Below are 18,295 nucleotides of genomic sequence, written 5' to 3' on the forward strand. Positions count from 1 at the left end.
TTTTCCTAAGAAACTGAAGGGACTTCCAGATATTTGTGTTGGTACAGGACAAATCAGAGTGAGCTGTGTGACAACAGAACACACAGAAAATTTATAAATTTATTATAATTTTCCATGTAGGGAACCTAAATATTGAAGGATCATCTTAAAATCCTCCCCCCCACTGCTGCAGATGGTAGGGGGAAATGTGATGAGGGGGGCAGTAATGGGGCAGAGGCAGAGAAAGGCAGGCAGCTTGGCCCCTGCTGCCTGTTCCACCCCCACTTCCCCCTACTGTACCTGTTCCCCACCCCCCCAGCCACAGCCTCACGCTACCCTGATTCCCCCTTCCCCTGTTCTCCCCTCCTCTCTTCTCCATGCTTCTTCTGCCACCCACAGCTTCAGGTTCCTGTCCCACTTCCTCCCATCTCCCCTAACCTGAAGTCTGTCCTCCCCCTGTCTGACTAATAGATTCATAGATTCTAGGGTCGGAAGAGACCTCAGTGGGCCATCTAGTCCAACCCCTTGCCCCTGGCAGGCAAGAAAAGGGTCACTAAACCTGGGATCATATGATCCCAGCAGGTGCCTCTCCAGTCTCCTCTTGAAGACCCCCAAGGATGGGGCGAGCACCACCTCCCTTGGAAGCCCATTCCAGATCCTGGCAAACCTGACCGTAAAGAACTTTTTCCCTAATGTCCAGTCTAAGCCTACTCTCCAGTAGCTTATGGCTATTGTTCCTTGTTGTTCCAGGGGGTGCCCTGGTAAACAGATCATCACCTACTTCATGTTGCTCTCCCCTTATGAATATGTACACTGCCACAAGGTCCCCTCTCAGCCTTCTCTTGGAGAGGCTGAAGAGGTTATGGTCCCTTAGCCTTTCCTCATAGGGCCTTCCCTGCAGGCCTCCAATCAGACAAGTGGCTCTTCTTTGGACCTTCTCCAGGTTGTCCACATCCCACTTGAATTACGGCATCCAGAACTGGACACAGTACTCCAGCTGCAGCCTGACCAGTACCACATACAGAGGGAGAATCACCTCCCTAGACCCATTTGCGAAGCACCTACAGATGCACGACAAGGCACTCAACCCCCCTCCCTGCTTACCTTTGCTTGGTGCCAGCGGGTTCTGTTCCTGCTGCAGCCAGGATGGCTCTATCCCATCCGTACTGCTGTTTCAACCTGGCCCTGTAGCTGCTGCTGCTACGGGGCCAGGCTCGAACAGCAGCATCAATTCTGTGCCACTGCTATGGCGTGGGCTGGAGCCATGCCAGGGGAGACTTGGGGCTGTGAGGGAGGAATGGCAGGGCATACAGAGGCAGTGCGTGGAGGGGCAGATAGCAACTGTGGCTCCAGCTCTGGCTTTGGCTCCGGCCCGAACCCTGGGTTCAGGCAAGAGCTACCTGCTTCCTATCCCCTCCACCCCCTGCTGCCTCATGCTCAATTGCAGGGCAAGGGGTTTTCCCTCCACCATGATAAATGGGGAGGGAAAACTTGTCTTCTAATAAAGTAAATACAGTAATTAATCAATCTTTCCATTCCCATGCTTAAGAGCATGGTGAATTAAAAAAAAAAAATCATCAATTTTTTTTTTTATTTAAAAAGAGGATTTTTTATTTAAAATAGATTCATTTTTAATTTAATCATATTTTTAATTTTTTTTTAGGGGTGCACTGATAAAGATTTTTTGGGTTGATGCCGATGGCCAAATATTAACCAGCCATATCGGCTGATACTGATCTGATTGTTGACACAGCCCGGCAGCATGAAGAGCAGCATCTGGCCAGTAAGTGCGTGTGGAGGAAGGGTTGTGGGGGGCACATCAAGGCTCCCATGGTGAGGGAGGGAGTGGGGCTAGAGCAGAGGCAGGGACAGGTGCTGCACAGCTGGGGCGGGGCAGGATGCATGGCAGGCAGTGCTAGAAAGGGGGACTGAAGTGGGGGGGACTACAGCCACACCAAACTTCGCCTTAGGCCCCCTCCCAGTGCTGCCACCTGCCCTGCCCCGCGCCACTCTGAGCTCAGCCCAAGCCCAGCCCCAAGTATGCAGCAGGCAGCCCACCCTTGCCACATGCACAGATCTGGGGGGCGGGGGGGCACATACCCTCCCATGCCTTCCCTGAGCCGCTGCCCCCGCACCTCTCTGACGAGGTGCAGCTCCTTCCTGTGCCCTGGCCCACCCCGACTGTGCAGCACCTCCCCTGCCTCAGCCCAACACCCTCCCTCACTGCGGGGGCCTCAATCTGCCCCCTGCCCCTTCCCCCTCACAGACTTAGTGGCAGGAACGCTGCTCTCCAAGCTGCTGGGCTGCATTCCTGGCTGCATGCATGCTGTTGCTGCACACATACACGCAGCATTTATCAGCGACATTATCAGCCACATCAGCCAAAAAAATCCAACTGCCAATATTGTTAATTTTCCTTGTATTGGTGCTGATATGATATGGACCAATGTATCAGTGTACCTCTAATTCTTTTAAGATGCTTTTAAAAAATAAACCTATATAAAGATAGTTTTAAGATTGGTTAAAGTTCAAAGATATCACAATGTAATAGGAATTATAACTTCTAATTATATACTATGTGAGACAATATATTCATGTAATTTTTCTTTAGAAAAGTTTTATAGATAGGTCAAAACAAGCCATTGACTATTTTCAGGGCCCTATCTTATGGGGTTCCCAGATGCTCCTCTATAAATTAGTAAAGATTAAAGAAAACCACTCTACCCAATGGGAATCAGTGCTTAGTCTAGAAGATCTCATTAAGGATCTGTGATACTTAGTTTCAGTTCTCAAACTGTGGATTTATGTCTCCAGAGATAACATCCTTGTTAACAGCAGTGTATGGAGACAATCAGGCTCACCTACACATCAGCCCTATTGTCTCTCTGCAATTTTGTGTCAAGCCCTTAACTTCTCTCCAAAAGTGCAGTTTCAAGAAATTAAATGAATAGATTGTTGGGGGTGAAGTAGATCTGGGCAAGGAGGAGTCTGGAGATAAATGCAAGGAGGGAGGAGCAATAAAAACAAAAAGGAAAAATTTTGAGCAGAATATTTCTGAAGCCTTGAGGGATTAGTTTCTGAGTATAGCCTCACCACTGATCTGAGATCTACTGAGGGAATGGTATGGTAGAAGAGAAAACCTATCATGGCAGCAGGCTTGCCAGGCTGTAAAAGAGACCTTGTTTGGGAATATTTTAATGAAGGTTATTATCAAACAACAAAAATGAGTTTTTTGTAGAAAACAATGATAAAATCAAGGCTTCCTGACCAGTGATTTAAATCAAATCCACCATGCTTAAGAGATGCAATCCAAAAAACAGAAATGCAACTGAAACTAGCTTATTTTAGGTAAATCAACTCTATCTTCATCTATAATTCTGAAGATGTACAGAAAAGCCAGAAAGAAAAAGACAAAACTAAATAGAAAATGCTATGAAAACTAAATAAATATACAAGTCATACGATATACGACTTTATCATATATGAGTGCTGAAACATCTTAAGAAAAAGTCATGAGGTTGAGAACTGCTCCAAGAGAATAATATGTATATCACAGACCTTCCAGAATATGACAGAAAAGCAAAATAAGACAACAGCAAGCCTATATAACTTCTGTTCCATTGAGAATCCCAAGAATTTACCCCAGCTAACAATTCATTAAGTTACTATTCTAATGTTTACACATGACTCTTCTTTATGACACTGGAGCAATGTCCAGGCTGGGTAGTTCCCCACAAATTTGATTCTTCCTATTAAATTCTCTATCTGGCTGCTCCCAAATCTAAGACAAGCCTCCTCCCCATCCAATCCTGGATTAAAGTTTCGAGAAGGAATAGTTATATTGTACATCAGTAATATACAAATAACTAATTGAATTTTACTATTTGAGAAAATGAAGCACAGAGAAGGGGAAAACCTGGATTATATAACTTCAAATCCTGTTTCTAGCAATCAAAATATTCATACTTACTCTCGTCTCATCTGTATAAAATATATCCAAGAATAACATAATACAAAACCTAAAGATTTCTTCTTGGTATTTAAATCAAAGTGGCATAATTTTCACAGGTGATATGTAGCTCCTACTGACATCACAGATTTGTTTGCTGCTCTGAAGATCAGCAAACAAATCTGGCATTTGGCTTTGGTGCCTCAACATGGATTCAGGACCCTAACCTTAGCCAGGCTAGTTTGAAAACTCTGGCCAGTATAGAAGGCATATAAAACCAAATCAAAAGAAAAATGGGTTAATGTTAGCAGAACTACAATATAAAAGCTCTCCAAAATTTCTAATTTTGGAGACAGTATAATGTTCAGTTTCAAAAGCAGCCCTTTGTAGACACAAAATCAATTCAACAACCATTCCATAAATCACTGGCAAGACCCAATATCCTCTTCCGGACCTCATAAACTCAACAGCCTGATGGCATGACATAGTACTCCTTCATTAACTTAGATGCACTAAAATAATTCTGCTGTTCATATTTTAATTTTGCAATTTTAAATTAAAGATCTCAACTTTAAAACATCAATGAATTTAAGAATAATCCCTAGTCAGGGATGAGTAGGAAGGTATTTCTGGTAGCTGTTGGAGCCCAACCCATTAATTCTACAAAACAGAAGCAAACTTAAGTAAATTTCTAGTAATAGAAACATAGAAATTAGGGTTGGAAGGAACCTCAGAAGGTCATCTAGTCCAAACCTCTGTTCAAAGCAGGACCATCCCCAACTAGATCATCCCTGCCAAGGTTTTGTTTACCCAGGTCTTAAAAAACCTCTAGGGATGGAGGTTTCACAGCCTCTCTGGACAACCTGTTCCAGTGCTTTACTATGCTTCTAGTGAGAAAGATTTGTCTCTAATATCTAACCTCAACTTCCCTTACTGCAATTTGAAACCATTGCTCCTTGTTCTGTTATCTACCACTGTTAAAAACAGTCTAGCTCCATCCTCTTTGGAAACACCCTTGAGGTAGTTGAAGGCTACTATTTAATCCCCCCTCAACATTAGATTCATAGATGTTAGGGTCAGAAGGGACCTCAGTAGGTCATCGAGTCCGACCGCCTGCCCTGGGCAGGAAAGAGCACTGGGGTCAGATGACCGCAGCTGGGTGTTTGTCCAGTCTCCTCTTGAAGACCCCTCAAGGTAGGGGAGAGCACCACCGACCGCCCTTGGAATCCCATTCCAGATTCTGGCAACCCTTACTGTGAAAAAGTTTAACCTAATGTCCAACCTAAATCTGCTTGTCATTTTGTGGCCACTGTTCCTAGTTACTTCAGGGGGTGCCCTAGTAAATAGAGCATTTCTATGCTCTGCTGCCCTCTGATGAATTTATAGGTAGCCACAAGATCACCTCTCAGCCTTCTCCTGAGAAGGCTGAAGAGATCTAGGTCCCTCAGTCTCTCCTCGTAGGGGCTTGCCTGCAGGCCTCTGACCATACAAGTGGCCCTCCTCTGAACCCTCCCAAAATTCTCTGCTTCCCTCTTGAAGTGCAACACCCAAAAGTGGACACAGTACTTCAACTGTGGTCTGACCAGTGCCACATAGAGGGGAAGCTTCACCTCCCTGGACCTGTTCATCATGCATCTGCTAATGCATGATGAAGTGAGGTTAGCCTTGTTCATCACTTCATCACACTGACGACTCATGTTCATCTTGGAGTCAACTATGACTCCAAGATCTCTTTTTGCTGCTGTGCTGCTGAGAAGGTCATCCCTCAGCCTGTAAGTGTGTTGGTGGTTCTTTTTGCCCAGGTGCAGCACTTTGCACTTGTCTTTGTTGAACTGCATCCTATTTCTTTCTGCCCATTTTTCCAACCTGTCCAGATCCACCTGGATCCATTCCCTACCCTCTGGTGTATTAACTTTGCCCCATAATTTGGTATCATCTGTGAACTTGGACAGGGTGCTCTCTACACCCTCATCCAAGTCACTGATGAAGACACTGAATAACACTGGTCCAAGGACCGAGCCTTGCAGGACTCCAATGCCCACATCTTTCCAGGTCGATATCGACCCATTCACCACCACTCCCTGGGTGCAACCCCTAAGCCAGTTTGCCACCCACCTGACTATGTAATCATCTACATCGTCAGTTTATTTACGAGAGCAGAATGCAATACCGTATCAAAGGCCTTCTTAAAGTCTAGGTAGATGACATCTACCTCGACTCCTGCGTCTAAGTATTTTGTGACCTGATCATAAAACGAAACAAGGTTAGTCATAGATTCATAGACATTAGGGCTCGAAGGGACCTTGGAAGATCATCGAGTCCAGCTCCCTGCCCCAGGGGCAGGAAGTCAGCTGGGGTCACAGGATCCCAGCAAGATAAATATCCCATTGACTCTTAAAAGAGTCCAGAGTAGGTGCTTACACCACCTCTGGTGGCAGTCTGTTCCAGGCCTTGGGGGCTCAGACTGTAAAGAAATTCTTTCTTATGTCCAGCCTGAAAAAGTCTTGGAGAAGTTTGTGACCGTTTGACCTTGTCATCCCATGGGGCACCCTGGTGAACAGGTGTTCCCCCAGATCCTGATGTACACCCCTTATATACTTATAGGTAGCCACCAGGTCCCCCCTGAGCCTGCACTTTTCCAGGCTGAAGAGTCCAATAGCTCTCAGCCTCTCATCATAAGGCCTGGTTTCCTGCCCTCTGATCATGCGTGTGGCTCTCCTCTGCACTCTCTCAAGCTTCTCCACATCTTTTTTGAATTGTGGAGCCCAGAATTGAATAGGCTGGGGGACGCACAAGACTTGGGACACATGAGTCTTTGAATTTTCATCCCCCCCCCCCCCCCCCCGAGCAAGACGAGGCAAGGGACGGAACACTAGGTACCTGGTAACCTGGGTTAGGGAAACAGTTCTGAACTCTAGGTGGTCCCAACCCCCACTTCCAGATGCCACCTCACCTTTCGCAGACAGAAGAGTGAGGGACAGATGCCAGAGGGGGATGTGTAGCTGCACCCGGCACCCTCCAGCCAGCTCCGCAAGCCCACTAGGAAGGGAGAAGCACCCAGCCAGAGGGCAGCACCCAGGACTCACCGCCATGGCTAGTGCCTTCCCATCAGGGGGGCCAGGGTTTCTCTCAGGTCCCAGATGTTTCCCTGGGGGCTGACACGGCTGGGCCCGTTCTCCAAACAGGCCCTCTCCATCCCGTGCCGGCTGTCCCAGCCACCACAGATGCCCACCCATGGCAGCAGCTGATGGCCACATGCCACAGCACTGCACCCTGGGTCCCTTTCCCACCCCTGCTCAGCCCAGGAGGAGGCTGGGGGGAAACCCAGGAACGTGAGCGAGAGGCACAGACCAGTACACCGGGGCACGCAACCCGGAGGGAGGCTGGGGCGACATGGATGTGACAGTGAGAGAGGGCACCACCACACGCACACGGCAAGGCAGGTGGCCTGGCGATGGACTGATGTTGCTGAGATAAAACTCCGGCACCCCTCCAAGGACCCCACTCCTTGTCTCCCCTTGGGTCCTGAGGGGATGGGAGTGGGAGTGCAGGAGGCCGCTCATGGGAGTTGGGGGCTGCCCTGGGGCTGCTCAGTGCCTGGGCCCCCCGTGGCTGGGGACCCATCCTGCATGCCGAGCAGTGTGACCCAGGCCTGGGCTGCATGAGGCCCAAATGTGGTTGGTACGCACGCACATGCGGCCACTGCAGGTGGGGATAGGGGTGCATGGCCTGCCACCCCACGCCTGCTGAGTCGGCACCGTATGCGGTGACCCCATTAATGATTCTTCCACAGGTTCACCTACAGAAACCTTGTTAAAACTTTTACTTCCTCTAGATAGTCAAGTTCAACCATCTTCTCAGCGCTCTGCCAGTGCTATGACCAAGCATGGAGGGCTAATCTGAGGACCTCAACTAAATCATCCAATCAGTAGTATTGACAGAAGGTGTATACAAAGGGCAGGGACTTAATCAACGTGAGCTTATGACCTGCACTTACTGGGAATTCCTCATTCATGGGGAATAATTGCAATCCCTGATCCACATCACAAATGGGGTTCAAAGGGTTACCCCGCAACTGTCAGCACAGGGTAGACACACGCTGAGCCATTTAGTGTAGCGCATGTGCAGACCCAGACATCTAAGGGCATCACAGACCTGTTATTGCTCAATCTCCGGTGGCTGAACGCCACTTGTCCCTCTAAGAAGTTGGATGCCGACCACTTGGGGCTCGCATAACTAGTTAGCATGCCAGAGTCTCATTCATTATCGGAATTAACCAGACAAATCACTCCACCAACTAAGAACGGCCATGCACCACCACCCACAGAATCGAGAAAGAGCTGTCAATCTGTCAATCCTTTTCGTGTCCGAGCCAGGCAAGGTTTCCCGTGTTGAGTCAAATTAAGCCGCAGGCTCCACTCCTGGTGGTACCCTTCTGTCAATTCCTTTAAGTTTCAGCTTTGCAACCATACTCCCCCCCCAGGACACAAAGACTTCGGTTTCCTGGAAGCTGACCATTGGGTCATGGGAATAAAGCCACCGAATCGCTAGTCGGCATCGTTTATGGTCGGAACTACGACGGTATCTGATAGTCTTCGAACCTCTGACTTTTGTTCTTGATTAATGAAAACATTCTTGGCAAATGCTTTCACTTTGGTTCATTTTGCGCCGGCCCAAGAATTTCACCTCTAGCCTCCGGCCATCCCTCTTAATAATGGCCCCAGTTCCAAAAACCAACAAAAATAGAACCGGAGTCCTATTCCATTATTCCTAGCTGGAATTTTCCAGCGACCAGCCTGCTTTGAACACACTAATTTTTTCAAAGTAAACACTTCAGACCCCTAGGATGTTCGGTTAAGAGCATAAAGGGAGCGCCGATAGGCAGGGGCTGGGACAGGTGGTAGCTTGCCTCCACAGTGGACCACCAGCTCAATTCCAAGATCCAACTACGAGCTTTTTAACTGCAGCAACTTTAATATATGCTATTAAGAGCTGGAATTATTGTGGCTGCTGGCACCAGACTTGCCCTCCAATAGATCCTCGTTAAAGGATTTAAAGTGTATTCATTCCAATTACACTTGGGTCGGGGGTGGGTAATTTGCATGCCTGCTGCCTTTCTTGGCTGTGGTTGTCATTTCTCAGGCTCCTTCTCCGGAATCGAACCCTGATTCCCCGTTACCCGTGGTCACCATGGTAGGCACGGAAAGTACCATCAAAAGATGATAGGGCAGACATTCGAATGCGTTGTCACCGCCATGGGGGCTTGCGATCGGCCCGAGGTTATCTAGAGTCACCAAAGCAGCCGGACGAGCCCAGGTTGGTTTTGGTCTGATAAATGCATGCATCCCCAGAGGTCAGCGCTTGTCAGCATGTATTAGCTCTAGAATTACCACAGTTACCGAAGTAACAGTAGGAGCAACCAAAGGAACCATAACTGATTTAATGAGCCATTCGCAGTTTCACTGTACTGGCTGTGTGTACTTAGACATGTATGGCTTAATCTCTGAGACAAGCATATGGTACTGACAGGATCAAGCAGGTAGCCACGCTCCTCAGGTGAGGGACAGCAGGGTGGGAGAGCCTCACAGACCGGTGCCCACTGGCCAAGGGCCAGCGACTTTCCCGCCCGCAGCCCCCCGCCCCTTGGCGGTCCTTCAGGGCCCTTCCCCCGGGTGGAGAAGGCATGGGGACAGCAGCACAGGAGCACGGGGAAGGACGGCAGGGAGGGAAGGGCAGGCACCGGGCCTCAGCCCAAGCACCCTCTTCCCACCTGCTTTCTCCAGGATGCCCCCTCGGGCAACATGGCAGGGTGCAAAGGTGGACGCCTCAGCGGCATCTGCCCTCACAGCAACTGCTAGAGAAGATGGCATCCACAAGACAGGGAGGGCGGATGGGCAGGGACCCGCACAGGGCTCCCCAACCAGGACTGCCAACTCTCACCAGCATCTCTTGGCATGGTCAGACCTCTGGGAGGGCTCCCAGGGCAGCTCGGTCTAGCTAGGCAGGGTTTGGCCAAACCTCCTCCAGGAAGGTGGAGAGCCTCGTCTCCAACGGAGGGGATCACACAAGATGGGGAGGTAGCTGCTTCACCTGAACACCGGCGGGGGGACTGCCGGCCCGCTAAGGGCCCTCCCCAACATGACCACAGTTGACACATCGATTGGTAAACAGGAAAAAAAAAAAGTGTACAGGTTTCCCTCGATTTATGTGGGTTTTTTATATGCAAATTCGCTTTTATGCAATGAGCATAGTTAGATCCATAATTCGTTATATATGAGGTAAATTCACTCTTCTGAGATCAGCAGAGAGGCCCCCCCACCCAAATAAGTCTGTGGGGGAGGGGAAAGGACCATGGCCCCATTCACCCCAGCCCCAGCTGCAGCAGCCCTGGGAGCAGCCAACACCAGTTGCCTGCACCAGGACATGGTGCAGCCCAGGAGCAGGTGAGTGGGGACAGGCAGAGCACAATGTCCCTAGTGGCTGCGGGCAGCTGGTGCCAGCCACTCCCAGGGCCACTGCAGCAAGGCGAGTGCCGCTCTGTTCCCTCCGCCTCGCTGCCTTTTGCAGCCACGGGAGTGGCACTTCTCCCCCTGTCCCTTCCCTAGTCCCAGCCTCACTCCCTCCCTCACCATCATGGGAACCTATCCCTATTTGTTACATTGTAAAGTGGGTTCACTTTATGCAAATTCAATTTATATGCCATTCTCTGGGAATGCATGTACAGCATAAATCAAGGGAAACCTGGCCACACTTTTTCTTAGATGTGGCTTATCCAACACAGTGTATTTCTTCGGACAGTGCAAACAGATGCGTACTGGAGATAGTCAAGTAGAAGAAAGGATAGCATTGTACCTGTGGTGTTATAATTAACTCAGCTTCAGGTAGAGTAAATAATTGTTTTTATCTGAAGATATTTTTATCAAGACAGACAAATCTGAATGCAAATTACCTTATAAAGAATCAAAAAGAATAAATTTCAGATGCTAGAAGACAATATGCCCCCAACAGAAGAACAACAGATAGTCAGTCTTACTCAGATCGTATTATTTGACACAGAGATTGATAAAATAAAGGAATGAGTTTAATTTAAAATATATGGAATCCATTGGTGGATTATACCAAGAATTTTAGAACTGAAGTATGGGACCAAGTGTTGGTTGAAAAATTACTACACAGTGAATGTTTATCTCTGAATTATTCGTCTTTCTTCATATGGACTGTCTTGCTTTGCTTTATCTGATATAATTTGAAACATATTTGTGAGGCGTGGAGTTGGGGGGAGGGGAAGTAATTAGGATTGGTTGATAATCAGGACAGATAATGTTCCATATATGAATAAAGACTTATTCAAAAATATTTTTAAATTATTGTAACTCTCTTCACCACTGCCTTATGTCAACTTCATAAGCTACTAACAAATTAAAGTTTATGTTTACTTGTATCTGCCCACATATAATCAAATATGAGGTGGTCTGTGATAGTCTGGTATTAAAACACTGCAAAAAAAAAAAATGGTGTTCTTTCTTGCCCAAAATAAAAGACCATTTAGATTACATGTAATTATCATGCAGTTCCAAAGACTTTACTTTAATGGTTGTACTTCCACCCATCATTTTTCTTAATTAATAGGATGAAGTTTTACTGTATTACAAAACAAATGGAAGATGATAGAATCTAGCATTCCCTCCTTATTCATGTCTGGCCAAAATTTTCTAGCATAGGAGCCTGAAGTTAATGTCTTTAATTAAAAGCAAACTGATTTTTGAGCAATGAGCATTTACAGTGCTCACTGAAGCCAGAAAAAGCTGCCAATACTTAGCAACTTTGAAGATCAGGACGTAGGTGATACAGGTGCTTATATCTAAATGTAGATAACTATTTTTAGTCACCTGTGTTTGAAAAATGTTGGTTCTGATATACATCTTGCTAGGCAAAGCACAGCTATTATCCCACAATTTAAAGATTTTTTTTCAGACAGATACAACCAACAAATACACATTTTATTTTAGGGAGTTCTGTGAAAGGTGGTCAGTAGGAAGACTGCCAAACACATAACAAGTTCTCCACCCCAGTGAATTTAAGGGCCCAAGCTGTAGAGCACAGGAAATGCAAAACACAACACAACACAGATGGAATGGCAAGTGGTTGTTATATCTGAAATGTGTCACAATACAAGTGTATTTTAAGGAGGGGTTTTTCTGAAGGAGGAGGAGAGTGAAGGAGCTTTACGTACGTTAATTGGAAGGCTGTTCCATGTGTAGGAGGCAGCGTGGAAAAAGACACAAAGTTGGGAGTGAGCAAAAGAGACAAAAGGGGAAGTGCTAAGAGATATGCTGGAGAGGTGTGGAAAGCACAAGCCAACTGCAGAGGATATAAGGGCAAAATTAGGGAAGGGAAAAAGTTAGGCAGCTTTGAATACAACTAACTTTACGCAAAGGAAGAGGCGGGCATTCTTGTAAAGGCTCAAAAAGTAGGAAGACATGATCAGGTGTGGAGGAAATGGAAATGATTTCAGTGGCAATAATGTCACATGGAAAAGACTGAGATGAGAAAGCAGGAGACCAGATCATATAAAACTAGGGTAGCAAACATTAAATCTCAATTAATTGGGACCTTGATTAAATAATAGCCAGACTACAGGGAGTGGTGAGAGCAGTACAACACAGTGATTCTTCAACTGAAGCTGTCAGTGATGTGGCATTTTTTAAATAACAATGTGAACACTACATGCCCAAAACACTCAAATGGCAAAGACTTGTGAATAGGGTTCTTGAAGATGCCACAGTGCAGCAGTACAATCTGGTTTTGCCTAAAAGTGGGTAAGTTCAATTGATGCACAGAACAAATTAAATTCTATGTATGTAAAAGTATATTACATGAAATGGGAATAAAACATGCTCAGTTATCAGTTTAGAGGAATAAATATGTTCTTTGTATAATTTAACTTTGATGAAGAAAACTTGAAAAGTGAATGGGTGCAAATCTGTCCCTATAGAAGAAGCTCAACTAATTATATCTGGTGTATATAGCAGAATGAAACCTTTTTCCTTGTACATGGTCTGTTTACTTTTCCCAGCAACAGATTTAAGATAGTATCTTGTACAAGTAGATCTCTTCATCTAACATAATTAGAATTCATTCAATAATCTGCCAATCACATTAAACTTGTCATTAGTAATGTTAGCTTTCCAATTTGAAAAACCCTAATAAAATACTATTGGGATTGATATTGGCTATATCAGAAATCATAAGAATGATTTCAGAGAAACTTTGCATCACAGATTACTCAGAACAAGCATTTAGTCTCTTTAGGCTTTGAACCCAAATCCCAGATATAAGTATTTTTTGGACATATGGGGAGCTTGATAATCTGTACCCAAATCAAAATCAGAGTGCACCCCCAGCCCCAGTGCAGGCTCCATGGTGCCCCCAGTCAGGTACCCCCTTCAAAATTGGCTCCTAGAGCTCATGCCCTGCTCATGCTCCCTAGATATGCTAGCAGTCCCCAGCAAAATCCCGCATCACAACACCAGTAGCTAAAGCGCAGGGAACCCAAACCACATAAGGTAATGTTGCTGTTGTGGCTCCAAGGTGGTCCATGCAATACTCCCACCCACCCACTGTGACCAGAAAGCTGCAACTTACAATCAGCACTGAGTCAGAGGAAAACTGAGGAAATCATGCTAGCTCACGCATAGCCACACCCCGCCTTGACACCCCAAAGAGGAACCAGGGCCCTCCTCCCTGCACTGGCAGCAAGAATCAAGCTGGGGTGCAACTCTGCCTCCCACCCCCCAGATCCACCCCTGAACACTATGTCTCTCTGAAGGTAGTTATTCCCTTTCTGCCAGCTGTTTTAGTTTTTGCAACACAGAGGCCACAAAAATGTTTTGGTTTGGAATTTTTTTTTCTATTTTATGATGTCATCATTTAGAATCCCCTTTTTGATTCAATTTCAGTCTTACAGGACAACTGTCTTGTTTTCAAATCTAATCACCCAGTTATGAGGTGTACATGACATTGTAGATGGAAGACCACAATTGGACTAATAATGGAACCTCAGTTACAATCTCAGAGAATGACAAAACTCAAACACGTCTGTCACACATGAATTCCAAAAATGTCAAAATCTGCACTTACCCACAAATCATGTTCGGCATAATCAAACAGCAGCCAAACCTTTCTGTCACTGTGAGAAAGGAAAACCTTCTGTAACGCAATGACATTAGGGTGCTTCAATTCTCGTAAAAGCTGCAAGTGAAGAGAAAAAAAAAAAATCAGTGTTTCTGCAGCTAGATAAGCCACCATTTATATTAATGTAATTTGCAGCAAAATGTACCAAATGAGCAAGACCAGTATATTACCATAGTTGGATAAAGACATAAGTATGGTTGGTTAAACCCATGCTGATTCTTGCAATAAAGTCATCTGGCACTGTAGAAAAAACAAATTGCTGAAGAAGTGATTCAATACATTATTGCTCATAACACCAAAAAGAGCCAGCCATTTTGCCTCAGTTGCAATCTTAATCTTTGCCTGGTTAAGATACACAGCGATATACTGCTTAAAGGCCAAAAAAATCTGGGCATCACTAGATATTCCGTTCCTTCTTCCACTGAGGGAAAGTACCTCCTACAGTGCAGGACCAGGTATTCCCTCCAGATTATCACCGTTGCCTACCCCAATAAAAGGGAATGTATAGTCCAGCAAATTCCAGGAAGTATGTTACACAATGCCTCATGCGCTTAGTACAGTCAAAAAACTTGAGGCTGAATCAATTCTATCTTCACAGGTTAGTCTAAATTGCATAGATTAAACTGATAAGCAAGTGAATAGGTATTCGCTTCTGATTTCAAAAATGCAGCCACATGCCTACAGTGGCCCAGCCCAGAAGCGAGGGGGGGGGCTTTTGCTTACTGAGGCAAAAGACTGCAAATTGACAGTTATCTCTGAGCAGTTGATACACAGTAAGCCTTTGTCCCATTTTTACTCATTAACGTGGTCATCTATCCATACTCTTGTAGTCAAAATTCCACCCGACTCTGGATGGTAATTTTTCTTGGTGGGCATCAGCAAACTGACATTGGCCACCTTTTATTCAATGGGTTATTCCAAATCCTTGTTCTCTGATTGAAAGAGAAGCTTAAACTCTCCCCATCAGGCAGTAATAGTCTTGATCTCTGCAATGGTGAGAGCACCAATAATTAAACTGTATATTAGAGAAACTCCAAATAAATGACAGGCTGAGAGCACTGGCTAATACAACCAAGGCTTTATTCTGATTAATGCTTCCAATTCTTCACAAAGGTTAGAAGCCAGTGTTGTCAAAATTCCACTCCGATGACTCATCAACTTTCTCAAAGGAAATGAATAAGCTTCTCATGGAAGGGACTTTTCCATTTATCTATAAATCAACACGAACACCTGTAGCACAACAATAACAACTCCTGCTGCTTTTAAGCAGCAACTAATAATACTTGATCAAGAAACAAAATAAGTTTCCAGGCACATCTAAGAGAAAAAAAACTTCCATTTTTTCCAATAGAAAAGACTTGAGGTATTGCCATCGTGGAAAATATTTTAAAGGAATAGAATTAATCGTAATTGCTTATGCTACAGGTTACAAACAGTAAGCAGGTTTGGCCACCTGGATAGCTCTCAAAACAAGGGCTCTTGTAACCTGTAAATCTATGGAATCCAACAGCTGCTGAAGTCTTTTACTGTTGCCTATGAATTCAACCTCTTCAACACAATTTTTCAGTGCATAAATTTGAAGAAATGATGTTTCACCAGATCTTCCCCTTCTGGGGGATAAGGACCTTACCTCATCTTATTACAAGATACTCTCTATTGAGCTGAAACAATTTCTCAGCGTCACAAACTTTTTTCTCTTACAAAATAACGTGATTTTGTAATGCTGTCTGATTATTGTTATTATAAACTTAAAATTAAATAAAATTCCTACAAGAAAATACTAAATACTAAAAATTCCTACTGAAATTTTACAAAATTGGATGCATCCTTGGAACACATATTTCAAGGTATATACATCACATTTTCTTGTGTACAACATGCACCATTCCCTCCAAAAATCAGCCTCCCAAAACTGGGGTGTATGGAATAAGCAGGGAATGTGTTCTCTTCACTGGAATAGAAGGATATCTGAAGACACTGTGCATGCCATTCAGTTGCAAGCTGCTGCTTGTTCGGCTCAGCAAGCTGAAGGGGTGGAGGCTTGTGTAGGTGAAGGGGTGGAGGCTGAGCACCATAGCTTATGCCTGAACAGCAAGTAAAGTGCTGGTAGTATCTTGATAAGAAGCTTTTGGTAGGCAAACAGCACTTCATTTGTAAGAACTTACATAAACTATTTATAGCAAAGAACTAACAGTTTTGCTGTTGCCCTTACAATGGTCAGCAGCCTAACCTTTCAACACAGAGTAAGTCCTCCTTGGATCATAGAGTGTCCAGGAAGTGTGGCGCCCTGGGAGACAACCTAGGGGAGGCAGCAGGAACTTCCTGCCCTCCATTGCCCAAAAAAGGCTACAGTCTAATTATACAAAGGGAAAGAAATCAACCCAGCCAAGGATGAGAGATGGGAAAATATAAGAAAACCAAGTGTCTGAAGTCATTTTAAACATGTTTTGTTTTTTTAATCTTCATGTATTTTTTCATTAGGCCTCTCCATTTCCTCAATCAGGCTGCTCTGCCCCTTGATCCTACTTTCAAGTATGCTATATCCTCTTTTATCCTGGACCTGATGCATGGATTTTGGGATTAGACACCTAATCACTCAGTCAGTACTACTCAGTGTCTAAACGTGAATAGAGGGTCTGTAGGACAGTGTTTCTCAACTGGTGGAACGTGTCCCATTGGTGAGATGTGAAGGTCATCTAGGTGGGACCCAAAGTTTCAAAAGTAATTACAGTAATACCTCAGTGAAGCCTCGGCGAAGCTCATTTATAACGAAGTCTGCCAGCAATGAGCTTCCTGCAGGCTGGCAGAGGTCCAGCCTGCAGGGAGCTGAGAGGAAGCAGAAGGAAGGCGGTGAGACAGGGGGCACCATATGCATGTACGTTACTACAGCACATGCACGTGGATGCAGGCAGCCTCAGGGAAGCTCTGGCAGGTAAGTGGGGGGGAAGAGGGAGATTGAGGTCCATGTAGGGAGGGAGCTGGGCAGGGCTGGGGCTGCTACCCAGCCAGGGGGTGCTCGAGTCCTGGAGCCGTAGTGTGCGGCTGCAGGGCTCCAGTGGGAAGCAGGACAGAGCCTTGGGTAGCTCATTGGGGGAGGGGGAGGGCCAGCTCTCCACTGCTGGGCACACTTCCAAGGGGCAGCAGGGACCCCCCCCCCAGATCTGTATGCGAGGCAGGGGCAGGCTGTGAGCTCTGGTGCCACTTCCCTCACTGCAGGTCCGCATGAAGGATGCATGTTGCCAGGGCAGCACGGACCTTGCAGTGACACAGAGATACCCGCGTGGCCCTGCTACGCCAGGTCATGCCTGCTAGGCTGCAGAGGCTCGGGGCAAGGAAGCAGGGAACAGTGGGGCTGCACGGAGAACCTGCTCCCAGCTGCTTGCCTCATGCTGCCCCGACAACACACGTCCTGTGCACGGGACTGCAGTGAGGGCTGTGACACAGGGCTGCACCCCGCAGAGCAGCAGGGCGTGCAGCTGCTGTTCCCTGCCACGGTTGCCTCTGCAGCCTGGAGGGCACAATCTGGTGCAGCTGGGAAGAGCGGGGCAGCACGGAAACAGTTCTCGCCCCACATTGCCTTGGTGACACACCCCCTGCACGTGGTGCTGCTTGCAGTGTGAAGCTCGCAGCCTTTCCACGCGGCCCCACTCTTGCCAGCTGCACCCGATCGCTCCTGCTCAGCTGCAGAAGCAGCTGAGGCAAGGAAGCAGGGTGGTGTGAGGAGCAGCAAGCAGTTGCAGTTCCCTGCTACTCTGTTTCCCTCTCCCGGGTGCCTCTGTAGCCTGGCAGGCACAATCTGCCCTGCTGCTCTGAGGGGTGCAGCCCTGCACTGCAGCCCTGGGTACAGGAGGTGCTTCACCGGGGCAGCACAGGGCAAGTGGCAGTGAGAAGAACCCCGCGTGGCTCCCCTGCTCCCTGCAGCGCCAAGTTATGGGGGAGGGATGCTGGGTGGCAACTGTTCCCTGCAGCACAGTTTTCTGAGGCACTGCATGGGGCGGAGGAGCCACATGAAGATCTTCTTGCAGCCGCTTGCTCCGCGCTGTCCTGGTGAAGCACCTCCTGCGTGTGGGGCTGAGCCCTTCAAAGCAGCGGCAGGCACAGGGGGTGCATTGCCAGGGCAGAAGGGAAGGGGGCAGCAGTGAGATCCCTGCTGTCCTGTGCCGGGTCATGCCC

At 46.6% G+C, this 18,295-nt stretch overlaps 1 protein-coding gene across 8 annotated transcripts in view; it reads right to left on the reverse strand.

Moving 5' to 3' along the window:
• CDK19 (cyclin dependent kinase 19) overlaps positions 1 to 18,295 on the reverse strand; it is a 219,732-nt gene that overhangs the window by 113,384 nt on the left and 88,053 nt on the right. For all 8 annotated transcript variants that reach the window (XR_009464037.1, XM_059732902.1, XM_059732897.1 and 5 more), the window contains one exon: positions 14,069 to 14,179. Coding sequence is in view for 7 of the 8 variants with exons in the window: in XM_059732902.1 (XP_059588885.1) it covers positions 14,069 to 14,179 (111 nt within the window). In the remaining variant the exon portion in view is untranslated. The remainder of the gene's footprint in view (positions 1 to 14,068; positions 14,180 to 18,295) is intronic.

Source organism: Alligator mississippiensis, chromosome 1 (assembly GCF_030867095.1).
Source record: "Alligator mississippiensis isolate rAllMis1 chromosome 1, rAllMis1, whole genome shotgun sequence".
Lineage (NCBI taxonomy): Eukaryota > Metazoa > Chordata > Crocodylia > Alligatoridae > Alligator > Alligator mississippiensis.